The sequence below is a fragment of the Physeter macrocephalus genome, chromosome 18 (assembly GCF_002837175.3).
Source record: "Physeter macrocephalus isolate SW-GA chromosome 18, ASM283717v5, whole genome shotgun sequence".
NCBI classification, from domain to species: domain Eukaryota; kingdom Metazoa; phylum Chordata; class Mammalia; order Artiodactyla; family Physeteridae; genus Physeter; species Physeter macrocephalus.
In genome coordinates, this window is record NC_041231.1 from 52,376,630 (window position 1) to 52,400,562 (window position 23,933).

General features: G+C 43.3%; 1 protein-coding gene across 1 annotated transcript in view; it reads right to left on the reverse strand.

Annotated features, from left to right (window-relative positions):
• Positions 1 to 57: 57 nt before the first annotated feature.
• DCLK3 (doublecortin like kinase 3) overlaps positions 58 to 23,933 on the reverse strand; it is a 49,305-nt gene continuing 25,429 nt past the window's right edge. The window contains exons 2-5 of the mRNA XM_028479510.2: positions 14,433 to 16,366; positions 4,540 to 4,672; positions 3,102 to 3,269; positions 58 to 453 (exon numbers count right to left, since the gene is read on the reverse strand). Of these exons, the coding sequence (XP_028335311.1) occupies positions 260 to 453; positions 3,102 to 3,269; positions 4,540 to 4,672; positions 14,433 to 16,366 (2,429 nt within the window). The 3' untranslated portion in view covers positions 58 to 259. The remainder of the gene's footprint in view (positions 454 to 3,101; positions 3,270 to 4,539; positions 4,673 to 14,432; positions 16,367 to 23,933) is intronic.

The window sequence follows — 23,933 nt, forward strand, 5'->3', positions numbered from 1 at the left end:
TGGCATGTGGGATCTTCCCGGACCGGGGCACGAACCCGTGTCCCCTGCATCGGCAGACAGACTCTCAACTGCTGCACCACCAGGGAAGCCCTCAAGTTTATTTTTTAAAATAAGCTTTAAAATATACTGAGTGTCTTCTCTCCTTCCCCTGATTCTCCAGTTATGGGAGGAAGGCTTTTTCACTGTTTTTCTCCTTGACATCTATCCTTTTCTCTGTCCCCGAACAGAATAGAGGGCTGAGCGAATGCTGAGGCTGTGACTATGACGCCTGCTCTGCAGCCCTCAAGTGCTGGCTCCGGAAGTGGTTCTCGCTGCTGGGGGGCCCCTCCTTTTGTAGCTTTGCCCTTCTGGTCTTTCCAGCAGTTTCAATCCAGGGATGCTGAAGGACCTGGTGGGCCGTGTAGCGCTTTTTGGGGTCTACCACCAGCAACCGGCTCACCAGATCTTTGGCAGCTGTTGGAATGAGAGAAAGACGGAAAAATGAGATGCATGCAGGTGGTTTGGAGTTTTCCTTCCCCATACAGGAAATAAGGACACAAACTTTCCTGTTAGCACCATGGCTGGATCAGAGAACTTTCTGCCACGAAGGAAACTTTTCATATCTGCGCTACCCGCTTGGGACTACTGAGCATTTGAAATATGGCTGGTGCAACTGACGAACTGAACTTTTTTTTTTTTTTTTGGCCGCACCGAGCGGCTTGCGGGATCTTAGTCCCCTGACCAGGGATTGAACCCGGGCCCTGGGAAGTGAGAGCACAGAGTCCTATCCATTGGACCACCAGGGAATTCCCTGAACTGAATTCTTATTGCATTTACTTTTAAATAATTTACAGTTACATTCAAATAGCCACATGCAGCTAAGGGCTACCATGTTAGACATAAGAGTCATGAGGTCAGGCCTGCAACTAACACCCATGGCGCTGCCCAGCCCAAGAGGACATATGGAGGCCACATAGCATACGTCTACATATTTTAAAATTTGTAAATCAAACTATCAAGTTGTTAAATAAAATATGTCCAATCTTCCTTCCTAAATTAATAAATATACCTCCAGATTGACAAAACTGAAAAACATGGGAAAAGGGCTCTAAGTAGTAAATAGTGCAAATTCAAAATGAATTTCATTTTTTGCCCAAGACCATGACTGATTCTAGAGAGATGTGGTGACAGCTGGTGGGTCAGGTGGCAGACAGGGAGGAGAAGAGATTTCTCCCTGGCTCACTGGCTCTCCCAGGCCGGCTCCCTGAGCTTCCTAACCAATTACTCAAGAATACACAGGAGGGAATTCCCTGGCGGCCCCAGTGGTTAGGACTCCGTGTTTCCACTGCAGGGGGGCATGGGTTCAATCCCTGGTCGGGGAACCAAGGTCCCTGCAAGCTGTGCAACACGGCCAAAAAAAAAAAAAAACCTGATGTAATAAAGGCATGAATGTATATATTATAAAAAAAAAAGAATGCATGGGAGAAAAGATACCCATGTTTATTTACATTTATTGGGGGATGCCTCTTGTTCAAGGTCAGCTGTTCACCCGCCAGTTGCCCCGCTTCTATGGCCACTGTCCAGCCACCTCTTGAGCACGGAGACCACAGGATTTCTCCTACCCCACCCCGTTCAAACTGGGCAGATTCCGCCCACAATGTACCCCTTCCCCATTTGTCCCAGCATCACTCCTTCAAGGTCCTTGGAGGACTCAGGGGGTAGAAGCCCAGGTTTAAACGTAATTCTCAGTCTCACATGCCTGTGTGTGGGCAGTTGGACACCCCACCAATATGTCTGTGCTCCCCCTATGCCCCCCAAACAGCTGCTCCTTGGCAGCCTAGGGCACTGTGGGGAGGGGTTGGGAAAAGAGGTCTCACAAGCCTTGGAAGTGGGCTTGGGCCATTTGTTCAGGAAATTCTGGGGTCCCAGTTAAGTGGTCTAGAAGGGGGAGCCTGGGCTCTGGCGGGGGGCACAGCCTCTTGTCCCCAGAGTCTCCTCACTTTTGGGGAGACATGTAACCAGAGCAGGCCCTCTAAGGCATGGGACTCAGGGCAGGGGCCACCATAACCAAATCTAAGAACAGTGTTGCATAGAACTTTCTAAAATGATTTTTAGTCCTTCAATTCCCAAATTGCCACTGCCTTGATCAGCTCAAGACCCTCACCCTACGGGCAGCAAGCTACCCTCTGCCCACCTTATTTAAGTGGAAAAAAATGAAGCTCTTCCCTTCCCGCAAGCCCCAACCCCAGATGAGGAGCCAGAGCTGAGGACAAGGGAAGATGAATAACTTATCTTAGATGATGTGTTTAGGGGAAATTGGGGAAAAGTTATCACTCCTATTCTACTTTTTCAGCTAAAGACTCAAAGACTCAAAACCCCCAATGATCTAGTTCTTAATTTTACAAGGGCAGTGGGTAGAACATACAAATCAGTAGAAACAAGGGGGAAAATTCCACTTGAAAGGGCCAAAAAGGAGGAGGATAACACATGCTTCTGGTCCACTAAAAAGTACCTGAGACCTTCTCCCTTGACCTTTCAGAGCCCCTGTGCCCCAAGTATGCCCCCATAGGACCCTGATTATTCACAGGTAAAATAAGCATCTCCAGTCTGTCCAATTCCCAAACACTTCTGTATATGAGATGGCAGATGGCTTTTTTTTTTTTTTTTTTTTTTTGGCCGCACTGCTCACCTTGTGGGATCTTAGTTCCCCAACCGGGGATTGAACCTGGGCTCTCAGCAGAGAGAGCACCGAGTCCTAACCACTGGACTGCCAGGGAATTCCCTACGAGATGCCTTTGATCTTTCCAAATGAGGATTACATATTTCTGATATTTTTCAGTTTATTTTTCAGTTCTGAGGTTCTTTAATTGGCTTCAGGAAAAGTATTTGGTGACTACAACTGGTGGTGAGAATCTTTCGTTATATCTCAAAGTAAGTCGTGTTCGGAATGCTATGGAAATCGACACCAATCTAGCAGGAAATAAAGGATGAAGCACAAGATGCTGACAGCCCAGGTACCATAGGGGGTTCTCTGGGTGGCGTTTTACACATCTGACCTGATCCCCGGAGGGGCTCCATCTCTCCATCCCCTTCCCTCCTGCCTGGGAAGCCCCAGGTCTCACCGTCAGAGATGTTGTCCCAGTAAGGAGCCAGGAACTCGAAGTGGCCCAGCTGGATGATGTTAAAGAGCTCATCCTGGTCCCTCTCTGGGCTGCGGAATGGGGGGAAGCCACACAGGAGGACGTAGAGGATAACGCCCGCGGCCCACATGTCCACCTCCAGCCCATAACCTGTGCAGTAGAGGCAGAGACACATTATCTCACCACTTTGGCTGCCATCTCTGTATTGAGGGGTCTCAAAAGCACACGTTCAGCCAACCAGACAACTCTGTGTATCCACCTAAATATCACTACAGAGTCAGTGTGTTCAAAGTCTAACTCACCCCATCCCCATCTCCCAAAAGAGCTTACCTTTCCAACACCCTGTGTTAGCTGGTGCGAGCCCTACCATCCTGACTTCCCAGAGTTCACGTAGACTATTTGCTTTCCTTCCTCTCTTATCCAGCTCAGTAATTCCTCCATTAAAATGTCTATAGTCGCTCAGTACTCTCTTGTCCCACTGTCACCACGTTACCACAGCTACTATGCCGGCCACACCAAGTCCAAACTCACTTGTGGGGAATCCAGACTCAACCTACCCATCCAACTGCAATTCCCTCTGCTCCACTGATCTGCTGGTCTTCTCAATGTCTCTACCACCCAACCTCCATGCATAGTCTAGTCTCTGCATGTTGGCTTCCCTGATGCTTCTGCTGCTGGGACAAAATCTCTCCCTCCTCCCTACCCCCAACCCTACAACCCATCCAGAGCCTTCCTATCTTTAGCCATCATAGGGTGGCTAAACTGATTTCTCCTGGAGTGCAAGGATGGCTAAATAGGCATTCACATACTTGGAGCCATATAATAATAATAATAATAAAATAATAATAATTTCCTTGTATATCCTTTACAGAGTGTGTCACTAAAATAGTCCATTGGACCCTCATACAATATACAGGCCTGTAATAAATATTATTCATTGGGTTTGAAATGGGACCTCCTTTTCCTTTAAATGCAAGGTTGGTAAAGGAATTTTTAAGCCAATTACCATAAGAACTGTTCCAATTGTCTCAATTAGAGGTAACCTTGGGTGAGTGGCCAAATGGCCTTGCTTGCTTGCGTTCCCCACCCAATTCTCCACCATCTTCCATCTCACCATCCTGCCAACACACACACACACACGCGCACGCGCACACACACACACACACACACACACACACACACACACACACCCACAATCCCTTCTCTGTAATAAGGGCAGCCCTGGTGAGGAAAAAGTTCTCATGCTTTGGTCAAGAAGACCTATTTCAAAGATTTCCATTAACATCCAAGTACAAGCTTAGTGCCAACTCTCTGAGACTTTCGACTGCTCCATGTTGAAAAATGTAAAGTTTAAATATTACAAGTTAAATCTTGGTTAGTAACTGAGCTGGAGTCCCACAGAGCAATGTGTAACCCTTACCTTTCTCAGAAAGAATTTCAGGAGCAACATAAGTTGGAGTCCCACACACAGTAAATATAGGTCTCACTACATGCTTTGCAAGACCAAAATCAGCCAATTTCAAGGTGGTAGATTTGTCCTCATTTCGCTGAACCTGTAAGAAATCAAAATCCCCAAACCACCAAAATTGTGATGAGAACAAAGAAGGAAAACTAATAGGACAACAACCATGCAAGTTCAGGATAAGCAAACAATAAAACACAGGAGCTTATAGATTGACCCAACACTGACAAATCCAACTTGATCTCAGTGACACGCACTCACTAAAGAACCAATGAGTTAGATTTTCTCTGCTGTCCAATATGGTAGCACCATATTGCCACAGATGGCTATTTATTTTAAATTAATTAAATTAAAATCTAATTAAATTTAAATTCAGTTTCTCAGATGCACTAGCCACATTTCAAGTGTTCAATAACCATCCATGGCTAAGGGCTATTATATTGGTTCGTGCAAATCTACAACATTTCCATCAGTACAGAAGGCTCCACTGGGCAGCACTGAGTTAGAACAAGGATCAATGATATTTTTGAGCAGAGACTAACTTTAATGAGAACTAGAAAATGCCTGTGGGTAATGCAAAGTCAGAGCAGAGGAAAAAAAGAAAGGAAACAGAAGCTGGAATTGGAATGAAAAAGTAGACAAATAAGCAGTGGAGGCTAAAATTATATGGTTTACCTAGCAAACACTTCTGTCGTGCTTCTTTGATGCCAGGCGCTGTTTATAACATCTTACAAAATATTAATTCATTTAATCGTCATTGCAGTCCTGTAAGGCCATGCACATTCCCATTTTACAGATAAGGAAATGGAGGCACAGTTACATAGTAAATGGTGAGCTGGAGTTTGAACCCTGACACTTGGGCTTTAGAGTCTGTGCTTGTAACTGGTGTATGATGCTGAATCTTCCAGCAAAGGGTTATTTCTGTTGCAGGAGGCTGAGGAGGTCTCATCCAAAGGCACCCAAAGAATCGGAAGCAGGTGGACCAGAGGCAAACCTCCACCATCAGGGGGCACAGCCAGCCATTCTCGACGCTGAGTTTTACCATGTTGTTACCAAAAGGGCTTTTGCAGTAAATCCCTCAGGCTGTGCTGGGCCCAGGAGTGGTCCCTCTTGGGGGAGAGATGGCCGTGTCCCTGGGAGCATTTCTTGTGTGCGGCCAAGACCTCCAGAGCATCTGCTGGGCTGTCTGGGTTTCAAGATTAAATGAATTAATATCATAATTTTACCCTCCACAATAGTTCACCTCTGCAGAGCAGGACTGACTTCATGCAAAATAGGAAGTATTGATACAGAAAGTCAGCCTTGCTATCTTCCTCCTCCCCTTTTAGGATCTCCTCATCCAAACCGAGGCCCTCCTTCCCAGGCATGGCCCTGGTCCATCCTCTGTTGTCAAGGCTCCATCCTCCTCCCCTGCTTTACCGGGCCCGCATCTCATGGTAGAAGCTGATGGCTCAGGCCAAGGTGAGCTAAGTGGTTAATTTCAGCGCTATGGGAAACTCGCTGGGATTAGCCTGGGTGATCTCATCCAAGTGAGACTCACTGGAGCCACCAGGGCTATAGGAGAAATTATCAACCTGTCTGCAGGTGCACGCCCTTGCATCCTGACTGAAATGGGGGCCAAGGTTCCCAATGCATCGGCCAGCACTTGGGGGGCGGGAGGGCATTAGGCAGGGCTCCGATTCTCCCTGTGCTGCATCAGACCCACACCCGAAAATGCAGGGCGGGCAGCCACTCCCCGATCTTCTCAGCCAAGGGTAAGTGCTCCAAACCTGCTTTGGTTCCTGCCAGAGAGTTTACATCTCTGTAAGCAGAATGTGTCTTAACTACTGAGCCCAAGTCACTGCTGGGCAATCTAATCAATATCTTCATAATTAACCTAACCTAATGGAAATCACAGATGTAGAACTAAAACACACTTCTGCTTTGGTCTGTGTATCGAGACAGACACAGCCCTAAAGGAGACTGGAGTGGTAATTATTAGAATAATTTACACTAGAAAATCTACTTTGGAAGGCAAGGACAAAAAAAAAACGTGTGCTGCCTTAAGTTTCCAGATGGACCATCTACATGAGTCCCATTTGCTGAGTGACTGCTGAAAAAATCTGTCCCTCACAAATATTTGTAAATATTCCCAACCAAATGATCAGCATTAAAAGCATTTGGCTGATTGAATACACCAAAATAAACTATGAATCCCTATGCAAAATGACGAGCATTTCCTTCCCCAAACCCCCCCATCCCCCCAACCCCCGATTCCAAAACCCGACTCCACTGAGTCAGGAGCAGATGAAACATGATGGAGACTTGGTCTTTTATCTATTTTGAAGTTTTTCATGAAATTTATTTTGAAAATGTATTATGTTAAATGTCCAGATGCTGATGGATACATTTTCAAATACCACATCTGTTTTTAAAAATTATTTTATGGCCTTCCTAAAATAATATTACGCTGCTTCTGGTCTCCATAGCTTTTCTCTTTGAGTCTCAGGATGATGAGACCCAGAGCAGAACCCAAGGGTGGTTAGGATCCACAGTCATTTGTTCCTTCCAGAAAGTGAGAATGTTCTGTGTTTTTAATTCTTCTGTCTCCAGCCTCTGCTGTCGGGAGTTATGTAACATTTCTTAAAATTTATTTTATCTTTTAATTTATTTTATTTATTTGGTTGAGCCAGGTCTTAGTTGCAACAGGCGGGCTCCTTAGTTTCATCATGTGTGCTCCTTAGTTGTGGCAGGTGGGCTCCTTAGTTGTGGCATGCAAACTCTTAGTTGGGGCCTGCATGTGGGATCGAGCTCCCCAAGCAGGAATCAAACCCGGGCGCCCTGCATTGGGAGTGTGGAGTCCTAACCACTGCACCACCAGGGAAGTCCTGGGATTTATGTAACATTTTTCAGAGCTGTCAGGGTGACTTGAGACTTATTTACTTCGCCTACATGAGCAGGTTAACTACATTTAGGGTCACACACTGACAGTGTGAATTTTTGTTTTGGTTTTTTTGTTTTTTTGTTTTCCAACAGGCACCTCACATTCTTGGCTTCAGAACAGTTCTTATCTTAATCCTTGAATTCAAATGACTGACATCCTCCTGGACTAACTCTTCCTTCTGGTATTTGTGCAACTTTTTTTTTTTTTTAATTTAAGTATAGTTGATTGACAATGTTGTGTTAGATTCTGGTGTACAGCAAAGTGATTCAGTTATATATATATACTGTAGGACCTTGTTGTTTATCTATTTGATATAGAGTAGTTTGTATCTGCTAATCCCAAATCCTAATTTATCCCTCCCCCACCCCCTTTCCACTTTGGTAACCATAAGTTTGTTTTCTAAGTCTGTGAGTCTGTTTCTGTTTTATAAATAAGTCCATTTGTATCATATTTTTGATTCTGCATGTAAGTGATATCATATGATATTTGTCTTTCTCTGTCTGAATTTCTTCACTTAGCATGATCATCTCTAGGTCCGTCCATGTTGCTGCAAATGGCATTATTTCAGCCTTTTTTATGGCTGAGTAATATTCCATTTTATATATGTACCACATCATCTTTATCCATTCATCTGTCAATGGACATTTAGGTTGCTTCTTGGCTACTGTAAATAGTGCTGCTATGAACTTTGGGGTACATGTATCTTTTCAAATTAGAGAATTCATCTTTTCTGGATCTACACCCAGGAATGGGATTGCTGGATCATATGGTAGTTCTATTTTTAGTTTTTTAAGGAACCTCCATATGGTTCTCCATAGTGGCTGCACCAATTTACATTGTGTGGAACTTCTGAAACCATCAAAGTCTCCACCCAAACAGGAAACTTGTCTACAACATCTTCCCACCAGACTGTCATTCACTTCTGGTTGAAATCTCAAGATGGAAAATATCCCATAGCTTCACATGGCAGACCATCCAGATCACAGTCAGATTAACTTGTGAGGAGGTTCACCCCACGTTGATCCAGAATTCCACCTCCACCCCTTTTTTCTAAATCTGCCCTCTGGGAAGGACACACCACTTCCAAAGATGGGAAACAAGTACCAGGATTCCCCCCAGGGTGCTTCTGGTTTCTCTAACAGGCTCCCAGGTGGTACCAATGCTGCTTCTCTAAGTTCACATCCAAGAATCCTCAAGCTTATCCTTATAGGATCAGGTCTCCTGACCCATCATCCCCTTCTCACCCCTCCCTACGCTAAGTACGGCTCTTGAACCAGCAGCACAAGCATCACTTGTGAGCTTGTTGGAGACCTCAGGCTACCCCAGAACTGCATCTGCACTGATCTGCACTCATAGACTTAGAAAACAAACTTATGGTTACCAAAGGGGAAAGAGTAGGGGGAGGGATAAATTAGGAGTTTGGGATTAACAGATACACACTACTATATAGAAAATAGATAACCAACAAGGTCCTACACAGGGAACTATATGCAATATCTTGCAATGAACTATAATGGAAAATAATATGAAAAAGAATATATATATATTTATAATAAATAATATTATAAATATTAAATTAAATAATATTATAAATAATAAATTTATAAATATTTATATATTTATTATATATATATATATATTTAAAACTGAATCACTGCACTGAACAGAACTTCATCTCTATGAGACCCCAGGGCGATTCTTGTGCACTGTAAAGTTGTTGATAATCCCTATTTCATTGACGCCTCTTTTAACAAAGAATGCCCAGAAATGAACACCATATACCACGTATGATTTGAACAAATCAGTGAGCCTCGGTACTCTCAGCTGACTAGGCACTGGGTGGCCATCAAGGCAAAGACCCCACTAAATGACCCACTTCGACGCCACAGCCCCAGTGCACACATCTGACCTTGCCCTCACCCCACATCTCCGTTTCTCTATCTACAGGTTTATCTAAATTCACTGCTCTGGGTCACATTCCTTCTGGGGCTCGTTTTCAATTGCCCTCTAACTGAAAGGGTGTTAGAGATGAATTTACATGGTACTTTAATGACTCTTGGTCCATCTGTAACCATCATCCCTTTTTCTAGCCACACCAAAGTACCCTGCTTTGAATCCAGACAATCTACATTTACATAAGCAGCCAGATCACATTTGGACAGTCTCAAAGCTTCAAAAGGAATCTTTCCTTTTCTGAGCCATTAACAGCCTCCTCTCCTTCAAGGGCACATCAATTTAAATGTGATCTTTCAATGATCATCTCTGAACAGCAAATGGAAGCAGAGTACAGACCAAACAGCAAGCGGCTCCCCCTAAGAAAAGGGGTAGAGCTTATTTATCTTTGTCGACTTCTTACTTGATCCTTCATACTTCCTCTGGCCTTCTCCCTCCAAGTTTCCATTTCCAACTGGCCATGAGGACGGAAGTGATCTTAGAAACTAACTCACATGGAAATGCCAATGTCTAAAATCAATTTACATTTCAACAGCAAAAGATAGCGTAACACAAAGAATGACTGAAAAAATCAGTGGGGACAAAGTTTTCCCAGGACCTGTCACATGACTGGCCTGTGACATGCCTTTGGCGTCTACACATCATCACCTCTCTGGCTCCTGTTTGCTTTTCCCAAGGCCCAGTCAACACCACACAGCACATTCCAACCTCTCCAAGGGAGCACATGCTGGCAGAAGAAGCAATTAACACTGATATTTCTTCAAACTGCAAATTCTCATAATTTAAATTTTTTTTGCAAGATTTCAGGAGTCTAAATAGCCCTAAGGGAAGAGGGGCACTAGCATCTTATCAGGAAATGTGATCACTAGAAATAGATAAACTCAGTAATACAGGCCTAAAATTTTACTCTAGGGCCCAATTATCAGATATAAATATTTCTGCTGGTGAAAACAACATGGTGAGCTTGCTAGATCCATTAAGAGCTCCTAGCACATTCTGGAAGTCTCTAAAAGCAGCCACAATCAGCCATGTAATCAAAAGTTAGTTCTAACATCATCAGTCTCCTAAGTTTAGCAAAGTATTGATACAGACAGTAGCCATCCATTAAAGGAAGAAACAATTACTTTGATAATACAAAAGTCAGCACAAGAGCAGAACACTAAATTAAAGTCAACTAAAGAACGTTAATTGATGGACAGTAGTCACCATGGTGATATTTACTAATATTAACTCTCAGAAGACCAGCCAAGTTTGCAACATAATTATCCTAACAACAGGTTTAGAGATGACACCTTTCTAAACTCAGACAATGAGTCTATTGTCAAATCCAACACTTCCCAGATCTTTGTCTGAAAAACCACAAAGAACTGATGTTAGGTAGCATTTAAAGTCTGACATAACAATATATTCAACTTTACTCATCTGGAAAAAGGACAGACACGATTTAGAAATGTGACAGGCCCGCTCATTCTGAAAAACACCAGCTGACAGATTATCCACGAGACAGAAAATATGTTACCCTATGCCACCAAAGATGGCTCAGATCTGTAGCTTTTTGCAGCTTCTGAAGGAGACTTACCACCACGAAAGAAAGTTTTTTATTTAAAAAAACAAAAAGTAGGCTTTCTTCCTTGGTGCTTTGTGACCACCTAGAGGGGTGGGATAGGGAGGGTGGGAGGGAGACGCAAGAGGGAGGGGATATGGGGATATATGTATACATATAGCTGATACACTTTGTTATAAATCAGAAACTAACACAACATTGTGAAGCAATTAAACTCCAATAAAGATGTAAAAAAATGATACAATAAAAAAAGTGGGCTTTCTTTAAAATCAGAAAAAAAGGGTCGAAATATCAATTACAATTAACACCAATAAACAACTCATGTATTAGACTGAAAAATTATAGCTCCGCTGCAGTTTTTCCTCTCTCTCAGGACACAAACACACACACACAAACACTTCACTGCCTTTAAGGGCACTAAAACACATATGAACTGACATTTAAATCCATGAAGGTGTCGCCAAATGACTTCTCAGAGGCAGCTAGATTGTCCACACTAAATGTATTCCTTGCAATTTTTTATTTCCTGAAACAAATCTCTCCATGCCACCTGCAAGTGCTGACTTTCTCCATTTTAAAAACTGCTGACAATTCAGTCCCTTAACACAAGTGAGAGTCTCTATTGCTCAAGAGATAGGCCAGCTCGATAGATTGGTTCCAGGACCTTGTGGAGAAAATGCAAGCTCAGATGACTGTCCCCAAAAGAAAATGATCCTATAGGGTAAAGGATCTCACTCCACATCCTCGAGAACGTGTATCACTGTTCTGATGCTTTATTAAGCACAGGCCCAAAATGTTCTGTTCATGGGACCCACCCAGGCCTCTAGTCAGAATTCCTCCTGCTTACAAAATTTGGTGAAAACATCAGAGGATCCGTAAAGAACACTGCTCTGTCACGATTCCAAAGTGCCATTGTAAACAGGGTCCGGCACATCACACATGGGGAAAACTTGGGCTCAAACCCAAAAGACAGAAACAAAAAGCAAGTGAAAAAAGGATGAGGACACTTAACTCATGCAAAAATGGAATTCTTGGGCTTCCCTGGTGGCACAGTGGCTAAGAATCTGCCTGCCAATGCAGGGGATAAGGGTTCGAGCCCTGGTCCGAGAAGATCCCACATGCCGCGGAGCGACTAAGCCCGTGCTCCACAACTACCGAGCCTGCACTCTAAAGCCCGTGAGCTACAACTGCTGGGCCCGAGTGCCACAACTACTGAAGCCTGAGCGCCTAGAGCCTGCGCTCCACAGCAAGAGAAGCCACCACAATGAGAAGCCCGTGCACCGCAACGAAGAGTAGCCCCCGCTCGCCGCAACTAGAGAAAAGCCTGCGCGCAGCAACGAAGACCCAACACAGCCAAAAATACAATAAATAAATAAATTTAAAAAAAAATTTTTTTAAATATGATTTAAAAATGGAATTCTTAGGGAATTCCCTGGTGGTCCAGTGCTTAGGACTCGGCACTTTCACGGCCGTGGGCCTGGGTTCAATCCCTGGTCGGGGAACTAAGATCCTGCAAGCTGCGCAGTGCGGCCAAAAAACCCAAAAAACAAAAATGAAATTCTTCAAAGGGAGATTTATTCCCTGGTAATTCAGACCATTCAGGCAACCGGTCAATGATCTGCAATTCTATGAATCTGGACAAAAACAAGGCTGCTTGATTTAGGGGTCAATGTAGACCTCACTTCACCAGATAATTAGCTCGACTCACTCAGAAATCATTCTGCTTGTGGGAGCAGCTTACAGGCAGATGAATGTACTGGGATGATGTTTCCAGGCAGGCTCTACAGCCATGAAATTAAAGGAAACAGGTTAACTCCTTTCCCCTCCACTGCCCGCCCCCCCAAAAAAACTGTGGCTCATGAAGGTCACTGTCTCCATTTACTATGGCTTCATGTGCAGCAATCTGGCTTTGGATTCTTCCTCATAATGTCCACCTTAATATCAGACACATTCCTAACATAGTAATAATGAGAGTAGCTGCCACTGATGGAATGCTTGCTATTTGCCAGGCAGCATGCTGGGCTCTGTATTCATTCTTTCATCCAACTGATATTTATTGAATCTCCACTATGTGACAGAACTGATGTAGTTTTCAAGATAACAGTCTGAATAAAACAATGTTCCTGGGGTCACAGAACTTTCCAGGAGGAGGAAATAGAAAATAGAAGAATAAATATGGAACGTACCAGGTGGTGATTGGGGCTACAAAGAAGAAAGTGGGACAAAGGAGCCAGAGAGTGAGCATGTGAAGTGCACCGTCCTAACAAAGTCCACCAGGAACACACTTGAAATTCAGGAGCACACTGGGTTGACTGACTCATTGCAACAAGGGAGATTCCCCAACACCTTGGGGATCCAGGCATCTAAGTGAGAGGGTGTTCAATGAACTTGTTGTAAGAGGTGGATTGTGTTAGGTGATTTGGGAGAGGGTCCGTGAAAGCAGGATTTTGCTCTGAACTGGATACTGTCAGGAAGTGAGGGTAATTCTATGATTGGGCATCTTGGTAATTCTTATCTAGAAGGTGGGAAGAAGGTGGTGCAGTGAATCATAGTCACCCAAAAGGGAAAATGTAGCCCCATTTGTGGTCTGGACAATCGTGTTCTTATCTGGATTTGGACATGATGATGAAGAGGTCTTGCTTTTGTCTGGATCCATCATGGTCCTAGAGTGTCCTTATTTGATGTTGGTGCTTTGGGAGATTGTTTACATCCAAAAACAGAAGAGCTGAGCTGTGTGTGCCAGGCCAGCTCCCGTGCTCAATCCCCCCTCAACCTTCTAAGACAGGTACTATTACTATTTCTCTTTTATAAGTGAGGAAACAAAGGCCCAGAGAGATGAAAGGACTGATGCTAGAGGCTTTCGGGATTTTAGTTCCCCGGTCAGGAATCGAACCCAGGCCCCCTGCAGTGGAAGCTTGGAGTCCTAACCACTGGACCGACTGGGAATCCCCAGTACTGAGCCTTTTGAATTCCTGCGGCAAGACCTCTTTTGCAAAAGGGCCAGGGGGACTTTTGGTGGGAGGGTGGGCTCAGAGCCTGCAGGGGGAGCTGCTACCAGCAGACACCCCTAGCACTTACGCCAGAGGATGTGCAAATGGCCAAGAAATGAAGTCCACCTGATCACTGTCAAGGTGAAAATATTTTTCTCCCAGGCATGAGGAAACAGTTTCCATTTTGTTTAAATTGGAAGGCTCCTTTCTCAATAATTTAATCAAAACCCATTTATCTCTGCAATTTATGAACTACAGCCAAAGTTTTAAATACTGAAACGAGTATGTTAAAAAAAAAAAAAAAAAGACCATAAAGGTAATGCTCTAGCACACAAGGGTACCAGAGTAGGAGCCCGTTCTGACTTCCTGTATCCCATGTTTTATAACCTCCCTCTTCCACAGCAGCCAGGGCGGGGCTTACCAGCAGGTTTTCCGGCTTGAGGTCCCGGTGGACGATGCTCTTGTCGTGCATGTGCACGAGCGCCTTGCACAAGTCCATGAGCATGAGGGCAGCGTCGCGCTCCGGGAACTTCACACTTTCTATAATGGCATCGAAAAGGTCCCCTCCCTGCACGTACTCCATGATCAGGTAGATCTCCGCGTCCGTTTCATACACTTGATGCAGTTTCACGATGTTGGGGTGAGAGAGGCTCTGGATGATCAGGATCTCGCTGTCGACCATGTCCTCTTTCCCCTTGAGCTTGGACTTGTCTATGATCTTCATGGCGTAGGCCTGCTGGGTGCCGCGGTGCCTGCACTCCTTCACCACCGCGAAGTTCCCGTCGCCGATCACGCGGCCCGGCTCGTACTGCTTGCGCACGTCGGCCGCCAGGATGCCCGCAGGCCGCCGCCTCCTGCCGCCCGGCCGCTCCGCCTTGCTCTCCTCCGGCCTCGTCTTGGGCTCCTTTTCTACCCTGGCCGGCGGCTCATCTCGGGAAACCATCCTCCTCCCTCCGGACGCACCCGGCTTTTTCTCCTTTTCCGCCTCTTGCTCATCCCCTCTGATCCTGGGGAGCTTCTCTGGTTCGAGGTCGGCAGGATGCTCCCTCCGGAGCCAGCCTCCCTGCGTGCTCCTGCCTACGGTCCTGCTGTCTTTCTCCTCTCTCATGGGCTGGGCTTCCCCGACAACGTCCCTCTTGGCCTTGGCTGCTGCTGGGCCATGACCTTCCTGGCCTCCTGGGTCTCGGTCCTCTTTCTTGTCGGTGCTTTTGCTGGGTCTCCTCGGATCCTGAGGCGGATGCCCGGGACTACTCCGGGTACCCTCCTTCCAACCTTCCTTCCCACCCTGGGGCTTCTCCTCAGGGGACCTCCTGCAGCTCCTGGTCCTCACCAACCTCTCTACGTCATAGCTGGGGCACCTGCCCAGGTCCAGCTCGCTGGTGCCCAGAGAGAGCCTCTGCAGGCTCTGCTGGAGCTCTCTTTCCCGCTTACACTTCTCACACCTGATTATTTCCCCCGACGTCTTTTCAATCTCCACCCCCAGGTGCTTCTCTCCGCTAGGATGCCTCTCCAGGGTGGCAGCCCTGGGCACCTTGCTGCTGGGTTCAGGCTCCCACTTGCCCCTCACCCACTTCTTCTGGGCCCTCACCCTGTCCTCCACGGGGGTCCTCCCCTGATGTCTGATGGCAGCCTGGGACCTGGCAGCCTCACCGCAGCTCTTGGTGGTCTCGGTCTCCCCACAGTGGTGACCCCCTTTCAGAGCCTTGCTATAAAGCCTGCTTCTCAGCCTTGGAGAGGGGACCCGGCTGTGCTGGGTCAAGGTCAGGGCCCGGGCTTTGCTGGGGTACAGTTCCTCTATAGCCACCTGGATGTTCTTCAGCGTCAGTGGCTCTTTGCCCACGGCTATGAAAGCATCCCCTTCCCTGAAGAAATCAGACACACTCCTGATTTCCCTGCCCTTGAGGTTGAACAGCTTCCTCACGCGGTCTCTCTTCCATCTGGGAAAGCCCAGGGCCTCTGAGACGTCGGCCAAGAGCTGCTCGAAGGTCTGCACTGACCGTCTGTTGAGGAGCAACGTGATCTTGCGGAGGGGTTGCCCACCCAGCTTGACCACGGTCACGACCCTGGGCTTCAGCAGGCTGCTGTCAGCGTGCACAGGGTGAAGGCCACCCTGGGAGCTGAACATGGGCACCAAGGAGCCTCGAGGCCCCAGGAATGGTTTCTCCAGGCTCCCTCGGCCAGCAGGCAGCCACGTGCCCTGCAGCTTCCGCTCCGTGATTCTCGAGCTTAAACATTTTAGAGAATGTTCACAGAGACCTCGATGCCCTGCAGGTGGAAAAGGACAAAACAGTGTTAGTCCAAGGGGTTCAAAGAGCCTTCTGGCCTTCACCAAACCTTTACTAAAGGTGACTGATGCTGTTACAAGTTAGAAGTGTGCTCGTTGAGGATCTGCTTGAAACAGTGTTTACCGGTTAGGCCAAGAGAGACCAGGAGTGCAGAATGGAGTCGGCACTGGGCCTGAGGTGCCTCCTCAGGCCTTATGGGGAGCAGGGCGGACCACGCCTTGGGGGCCCCTTCCAGGCAAGGCCTAACCCTGGATGTAACTACCGCTACCCTAAAGTAAGCTGAGCTTCAAGAATCTACAGCTGAGATAAAAGGTCCAACGTTTGCTGCCCAGGAAATACCAACAGGAGGTCAGAACTTTCTGGACTTTAAAAAACCCAAATCTTTTTTTTTTCCCTGCTAAGTCAATAAGTCTTTATTTTTATTTTTTCCATTTTTTAAAAATTAAATTATAGTTAATCCACAATGTTGTGTTAGTTTCAGGTACACAGTAAAGTGACCCAGGCACACACACATATACGTATCTATTCCCTTCCAGATTCCCCCTCACCACTAAAGAATCCAAATCTTACCCACTTCTTTTCCAAGAACAGTTTTCTCAGCTTGACTTTCAACCCACACAGGGTGAGGCAAGATGTGAAGAGGTTATGATCGCAGAATTTGAGACAGATCTGGATTTGAATCCTGGCATGGCCACTGATTCTTTGCGTGAACTTGGACAAATTACCCACGTTCTTTTTCTTTTTTTTTTTTTCATCTACGAAGTGAGAATGATAACACCTTCCTCCCAGGATTTTTGTGAAGAGTAAATGAGAAAATGATTACGATTCACTTGAGGGAGTGCTTGACACACAGAAAGGGCACAGTGATAGCCAGTTATTAATATTGTCCTTATGATTTTTTTAAAATATAGATTTTATTCCTACAGTTCAAATTTATTTCTCTTTTTTTTTTGGAATTACTTTATGTCAAATTTTTTGCCGCACGCATGTCGGATCCTAGTTACTCAACCCGGGATCAAACCCGCGCCCCCTGCATTGGAAGCACGGGGTCTTAACCACTGGACCACCAGGGAAGTCCCCTGTCCTTATGATCTTAATATCTCTTTTGTATGATCATTTCATTTTGGTAGCAAAGGAACTCATGGGCCAACATGACAAGGTGGTCTTCTCCAAATGGTTTTTCCTCTTGGTATTAAAAAAAGGAAAGAAAGAAACCAAGGTCATATTAATATTATATTAATAATGAGAATGTGCTCATTCTCATGGTGTTTTCTGATAAACTGAATAAATGAATAAAACAAGACTCTGTATTTCCTGGTCAAATGTACCCAGCCTTACCTCATTTTATTGTGTTTCACTTTATTATGCTTTGAAGATATTGCATTTTTTATCACCTGAAGGTTTGTGGCAACCCTGGGACAAGCAAATCTATTGGCTGTTTTTCCAAATAGCATTTGCTCACTTCATGTCTCTATGTCACATTTTGGTAACTCTCACAATATTTCAAATTTGGTCATTATTGTCATATTTGTGACGGTGGTCTGTGATCAGGGATCTTAGATGTTAGTCCTATGACTCACTGAAGGCTCAGATGATGGTTAGCATTTTTTACCAACAAGGTATTTTTACATTAATGTAGGTACATTGTCTTTTTTCCCAATTCATACTTTCTTTTTTAAAATTAATTTCTGTTGGAGTATAGTTGCTTTACAATGTTGTGTTAGTTTCTACTGTACAGCAAAATGAATCAGCTATACTTATACATATATCCCCACTTTTCTGGATTTCCTTACCATTTAGGTCACCACAGTGCATTAAGTAGAGTTCCCTGTGCTAAACAGTATGTTCTCATTAGTTGTCTATTTTATACATAGTATCAATAGTGTATAGGTGTCAATCCCAATCTCCCAATTCCTCCCACCCCACCCCCTTTCCCCCTTGGTATCCATACATTTGTTCTCTACATCTGTGTCTCTATTTCTGCTTTGCAAATAAGATCATCTATACCATTTTTCTAGATTCCACATATATGTGTTAATATACGATACTTGTTTTTCTCTTACTGACTTACTTAACTCTGTACGACACTCTCTAGGTCCATCTGTACATTGTTTTTTAAGACATAATGCTACTACACACTTAATAGACTATGGTAGAGTATAAACATAACTTTCATATGCACTGCAAAATCAAAAAATTTGTGTAACTCGCTCTATTGTGATATTCGCTTTATTGCAGTGCTCAGGAACCAAACCCGCGACAGCTCCAAGGTGTGACTGTACTTAAGACAAAAGTGGTTCAATTTCCTTTTTTGTCCAGGTCAGGAAAGTAAACAGGAAAACGACAGACTGTGGAACTCAGTTAAACCATGAGAGTGGTTTATTATTAAAGTTGCCCCACAGGATCCGTATGTCATATCCTATGTGCAGCAATCTGCCATTTATGCTTCCTTTAAAAAGAAGTTAAAAATAATAATTTTTTAAACATCTTTATTGGCGTATAACTGCTTTACAATGGTGTGTTAGTTTCTGCTTTATAACAAAGTGAATCAGCTATACATATACATATATCCCCATATCTCCTCCCTCTTCCATCTCCCTTCCACTCGCCCTATCCCACCCCTCTAGGTGGTCACAAAGCACGGACCTGATCTCCCTGTGCTAAGTGGCTGCTTCCCACTAGCTATCTATTTTACATATGGTAGTGTATATATGTCCATGCCACTCTCTCACTTCGTCCCAGCTTACCCTTCCCCCTCCCCGTATCCTCAAGTCCATTCTCTATGTCTGTGTCTTTATTCCTGTCCTGCCCCTAGGTTCTTCAGAACCAATTTTTTTTTTTTAGATTCCATATATTGTGTTAGCATATGGTATTTGTTTTTCTCTTTCTGACTTACTTTGCTCTGTATGACAGATTCTAGGTCCATCAACCTCACTACCAATAACTCAAGTTTTGTTTCTTTTTATGGCTGAGTAGTATTCCATTGAATATATGTGCCACATCTTCTTTATCCATTCATCTGTCGATGGACATTCAGGTTGCTTCCATGTCCGGGCTATTGTAAATAGAGCTGCAATGAACATTGTGGTACATGATTCTTTTTGAATTATGGTTTTCTCAGGGTATATGTCCAGTAGTGGGATTGCTGGGTCGTATGGTAGTTCTATTTTTAGTTTTTTAAGGAACCTCCATACTGTTCCCCATAGTGGTTGTATCAATTTACGTTCCCAAGAACAGTGCAAGAGGGTTCCCTTTTCTCCACACCCTCTCCAGCATTTATTGCTTGTAGATTTTTTGATGATGGCCATTCTGAGTGGTGTGAGCTGATTTTATTTCTCTTTTTTTTTTGGAATTACTTTATGTCAAATTTTTTGCCGCACGCATGTCGGATCCTAGTTACTCAACCCGGGATCAAACCCGCGCCCCCTGCATTGGAAGCACGGGGTCTTAACCACTGGACCACCAGGGAAGTCCCCTGTCCTTATGATCTTAATATCTCTTTTGTATGATCATTTCATTTTGGTAGCAAAGGAACTCATGGGCCAACATGACAAGGTGGTCTTCTCCAAATGGTTTTTCCTCTTGGTATTAAAAAAAGGAAAGAAAGAAACCAAGGTCATATTAATATTATATTAATAATGAGAATGTGCTCATTCTCATGGTGTTTTCTGATAAACTGAATAAATGAATAAAACAAGACTCTGTATTTCCTGGTCAAATGTACCCAGCCTTACCTCATTTTATTGTGTTTCACTTTATTATGCTTTGAAGATATTGCATTTTTTATCACCTGAAGGTTTGTGGCAACCCTGGGACAAGCAAATCTATTGGCTGTTTTTCCAAATAGCATTTGCTCACTTCATGTCTCTATGTCACATTTTGGTAACTCTCACAATATTTCAAATTTGGTCATTATTGTCATATTTGTGACGGTGGTCTGTGATCAGGGATCTTAGATGTTAGTCCTATGACTCACTGAAGGCTCAGATGATGGTTAGCATTTTTTACCAACAGGTATTTTTACATTAATGTAGGTACATTGTCTTTTTTCCCAATTCATACTTTCTTTTTTAAAATTAATTTCTGTTGGAGTATAGTTGCTTTACAATGTTGTGTTAGTTTCTACTGTACAGCAAAATGAATCAGCTATACTTATACATATATCCCCACTTTTCTGGATTTCCTTACCATTTAGGTCACCACAGTGCATTAAGTAGAGTTCCCTGTGCTAAACAGTATGTTCTCATTAGTTGTCTATTTTATACATAGTATCAATAGTGTATAGGTGTCAATCCCAATCTCCCAATTCCTCCCACCCCACCCCCTTTCCCCCTTGGTATCCATACATTTGTTCTCTACATCTGTGTCTCTATTTCTGCTTTGCAAATAAGATCATCTATACCATTTTTCTAGATTCCACATATATGTGTTAATATACGATACTTGTTTTTCTCTTACTGACTTACTTAACTCTGTACGACACTCTCTAGGTCCATCTGTACATTGTTTTTTAAGACATAATGCTACTACACACTTAATAGACTATGGTAGAGTATAAACATAACTTTCATATGCACTGCAAAATCAAAAAATTTGTGTAACTCGCTCTATTGTGATATTCGCTTTATTGCAGTGCTCAGGAACCAAACCCGCGACAGCTCCAAGGTGTGACTGTACTTAAGACAAAAGTGGTTCAATTTCCTTTTTTGTCCAGGTCAGGAAAGTAAACAGGAAAACGACAGACTGTGGAACTCAGTTAAACCATGAGAGTGGTTTATTATTAAAGTTGCCCCACAGGATCCGTATGTCATATCCTATGTGCAGCAATCTGCCATTTATGCTTCCTTTAAAAAGAAGTTAAAAATAATAATTTTTTAAACATCTTTATTGGCGTATAACTGCTTTACAATGGTGTGTTAGTTTCTGCTTTATAACAAAGTGAATCAGCTATACATATACATATATCCCCATATCTCCTCCCTCTTCCATCTCCCTTCCACTCGCCCTATCCCACCCCTCTAGGTGGTCACAAAGCACGGACCTGATCTCCCTGTGCTAAGTGGCTGCTTCCCACTAGCTATCTATTTTATCTCTATGTCTGTGTCTTTATTCCTGTCCTGCCCCTAGGTTCTTCAGAACCAATTTTTTTTTTTTAGATTCCATATATTGTGTTAGCATATGGTATTTGTTTTTCTCTTTCTGACTTACTTTGCTCTGTATGACAGATTCTAGGTCCATCAACCTCACTACCAATAACTCAAGTTTTGTTTCTTTTTATGGCTGAGTAGTATTCCATTGAATATATGTGCCACATCTTCTTTATCCATTCATCTGTCGATGGACATTCAGGTTGCTTCCATGTCCGGGCTATTGTAAATAGAGCTGCAATGAACATTGTGGTACATGATTCTTTTTGAATTATGGTTTTCTCAGGGTATATGTCCAGTAGTGGGATTGCTGGGTCGTATGGTAGTTCTATTTTTAGTTTTTTAAGGAACCTCCATACTGTTCCCCATAGTGGTTGTATCAATTTACGTTCCCAAGAACAGTGCAAGAGGGTTCCCTTTTCTCCACACCCTCTCCAGCATTTATTGCTTGTAGATTTTTTGATGGTGGCCATTCTGAGTGGTGTGAGCTGATACCTCAATGTAGTTTTGATTTGCATTTCTCTAATGATTAATGATGTTGAGCATCCTTTCATGTGTTTGTTGGCAATCTGTATATCTTCTTTGGAGAAATGTCTATTTAGGTCTTCTGCCCATTTTTGGATTGGGTTGTTTGTTTTCTTGATATTGAGCTACATGTACTGCTTGTAAATTTTGGAGATTACTCCTTTGTCAGTTGCTTCATTTGCAAATATCTCCTCCCATTCTGAGGGTTCTCTTTTGGTCTGTTTATGATTTCCTTTGCTGTGCAAAAGCTTTTAAGTTTCATTAGGTCCCATTTGTTTATTTTTGTTTTTATTTCCATTTCTCTAGGAGGTGGGTCAAAAAGGATCTTGCTGTGATTTATGTCATAGAGTGTTCTGCCTATGTTTTCCTCTAAGAGTTTTATAGTGGCTGGCCTTACATTTAGGTCTTTAATCCATCTTGAGTTTATTTTCCTGTACGGTGTTAGGGAGTGCTCTAATTTCATTCTTTAATATGTAGCTGTCCAGTTTACCCAGCACCACTTATTGAAGAGGCTGCCTTTTCTGCATTGTATATTCTTGCCTCCTTTATCAAAAATAAGGTGACCATATGTGTGTGGGTTTACCTGTGCGCTTTCTATCCTGTTCCACTGATGTATATTTCTGTTTTTGTGCCAGTACCATACTGTCTTGATTAATGTAGCTTTGTAGTATAGTCTGAATTCCAGGAGCCTGATTCCTCCAGCCCCATTTTTCTTTCATAAGATTGCTTTGGCTCTTCAGGGTCTTTTGTGTTTCCACAAATTGTGCAATTTTTTGTTCTAATTCTGTAAAAAATGCCATTAGTAGTTTGATAGGGATTGCACTGAATCTGTAGATTACATTGGGTAGTATAGTCATTTTCACAACGTTGATTCTTCCAATTAAAGAACATGGCATATCTCTCCATCTGTTTGTATCATCTTTAATTTCCTTCATCAGTGTCTTATAGTTTTCTGCATTCATGTCTTTTTTCTCCTTAGGTAGGTTTATTCCTAGGTATTTTATTCTTTTTGTTGCAATGGTAAATGGGAGTGTTTCCTTAATTTCTCTTTCATATTTTTCATCATTATAGGAATGCAAGAGATTTCTGTGCATTAATTTTGTATCTGCAACTTTACCAAATTCATTAATTAGCTCTAGTAGTTTTCTGATGGCATCTTTAGGATTCTCTATGTATAGTATCATGTCATCTGCAAACAGTGACAGGTTTACTTCTTCTTTTCCAATGTTCATCAGTAATATTGGCCTGTAGTTTTCTTTTTTTGTGACATCTTTGTCTGGTTTTGGTATCAGGGTGACGGTGGCCTTGTAGAATGAGTTTGGGAGTGTTCGTCCCTCTGCTATATTTTGGAAGAGTCTGAGAAGGATAGGTGTTAGCTCTTCTCTAAATGTTTGATAGAATTCGCCTGTGAAGCCATCTGGTCCTGGGCTTTTGTCTGTTGGAAGATTTTTAATCACAGTCTCAATTTCAGCGCTTGTGATTGGTCTGCTTATATTTTCTATTTCTTCCTGGTTCAGTCTCGGAAAGTTGTGCTTTTCTACGAATTTGTCCATTTCTTCCAGGTTGTCCATCTTATGGGCATAGAGTTGCTTGTAGTAGTCTCTCATGATCCTTTGTATTTCTGCAGTGTCAGTTGTTACTTCTCCTTTTTCATTTCTAATTCTATTGATTTGAGTGTTCTCCCTTTTTTTCCTAATGAGTCTGGCTAATGGTTTATCAATTTTGTTTATCTTCTCTAAGAAGCAGCTTTTAGTTTTACTGATGTTTGCTATTGTTTTGTTCATTTCTTTTTCATTTATTTCTGATCTGATCTTTATGATTTCTTTCCTTCTGCTAACTTTGGGGTATTTTTGTTCTTCTTTCTCTAATTGCTTTAGGTGTAAGGTTAGGTCATTTATTTGAGATGTTTCTTGTTTCTTGAGGTAGGATTGTATTGCTATAAAATTCCCTCTTAGAACTGCTTTG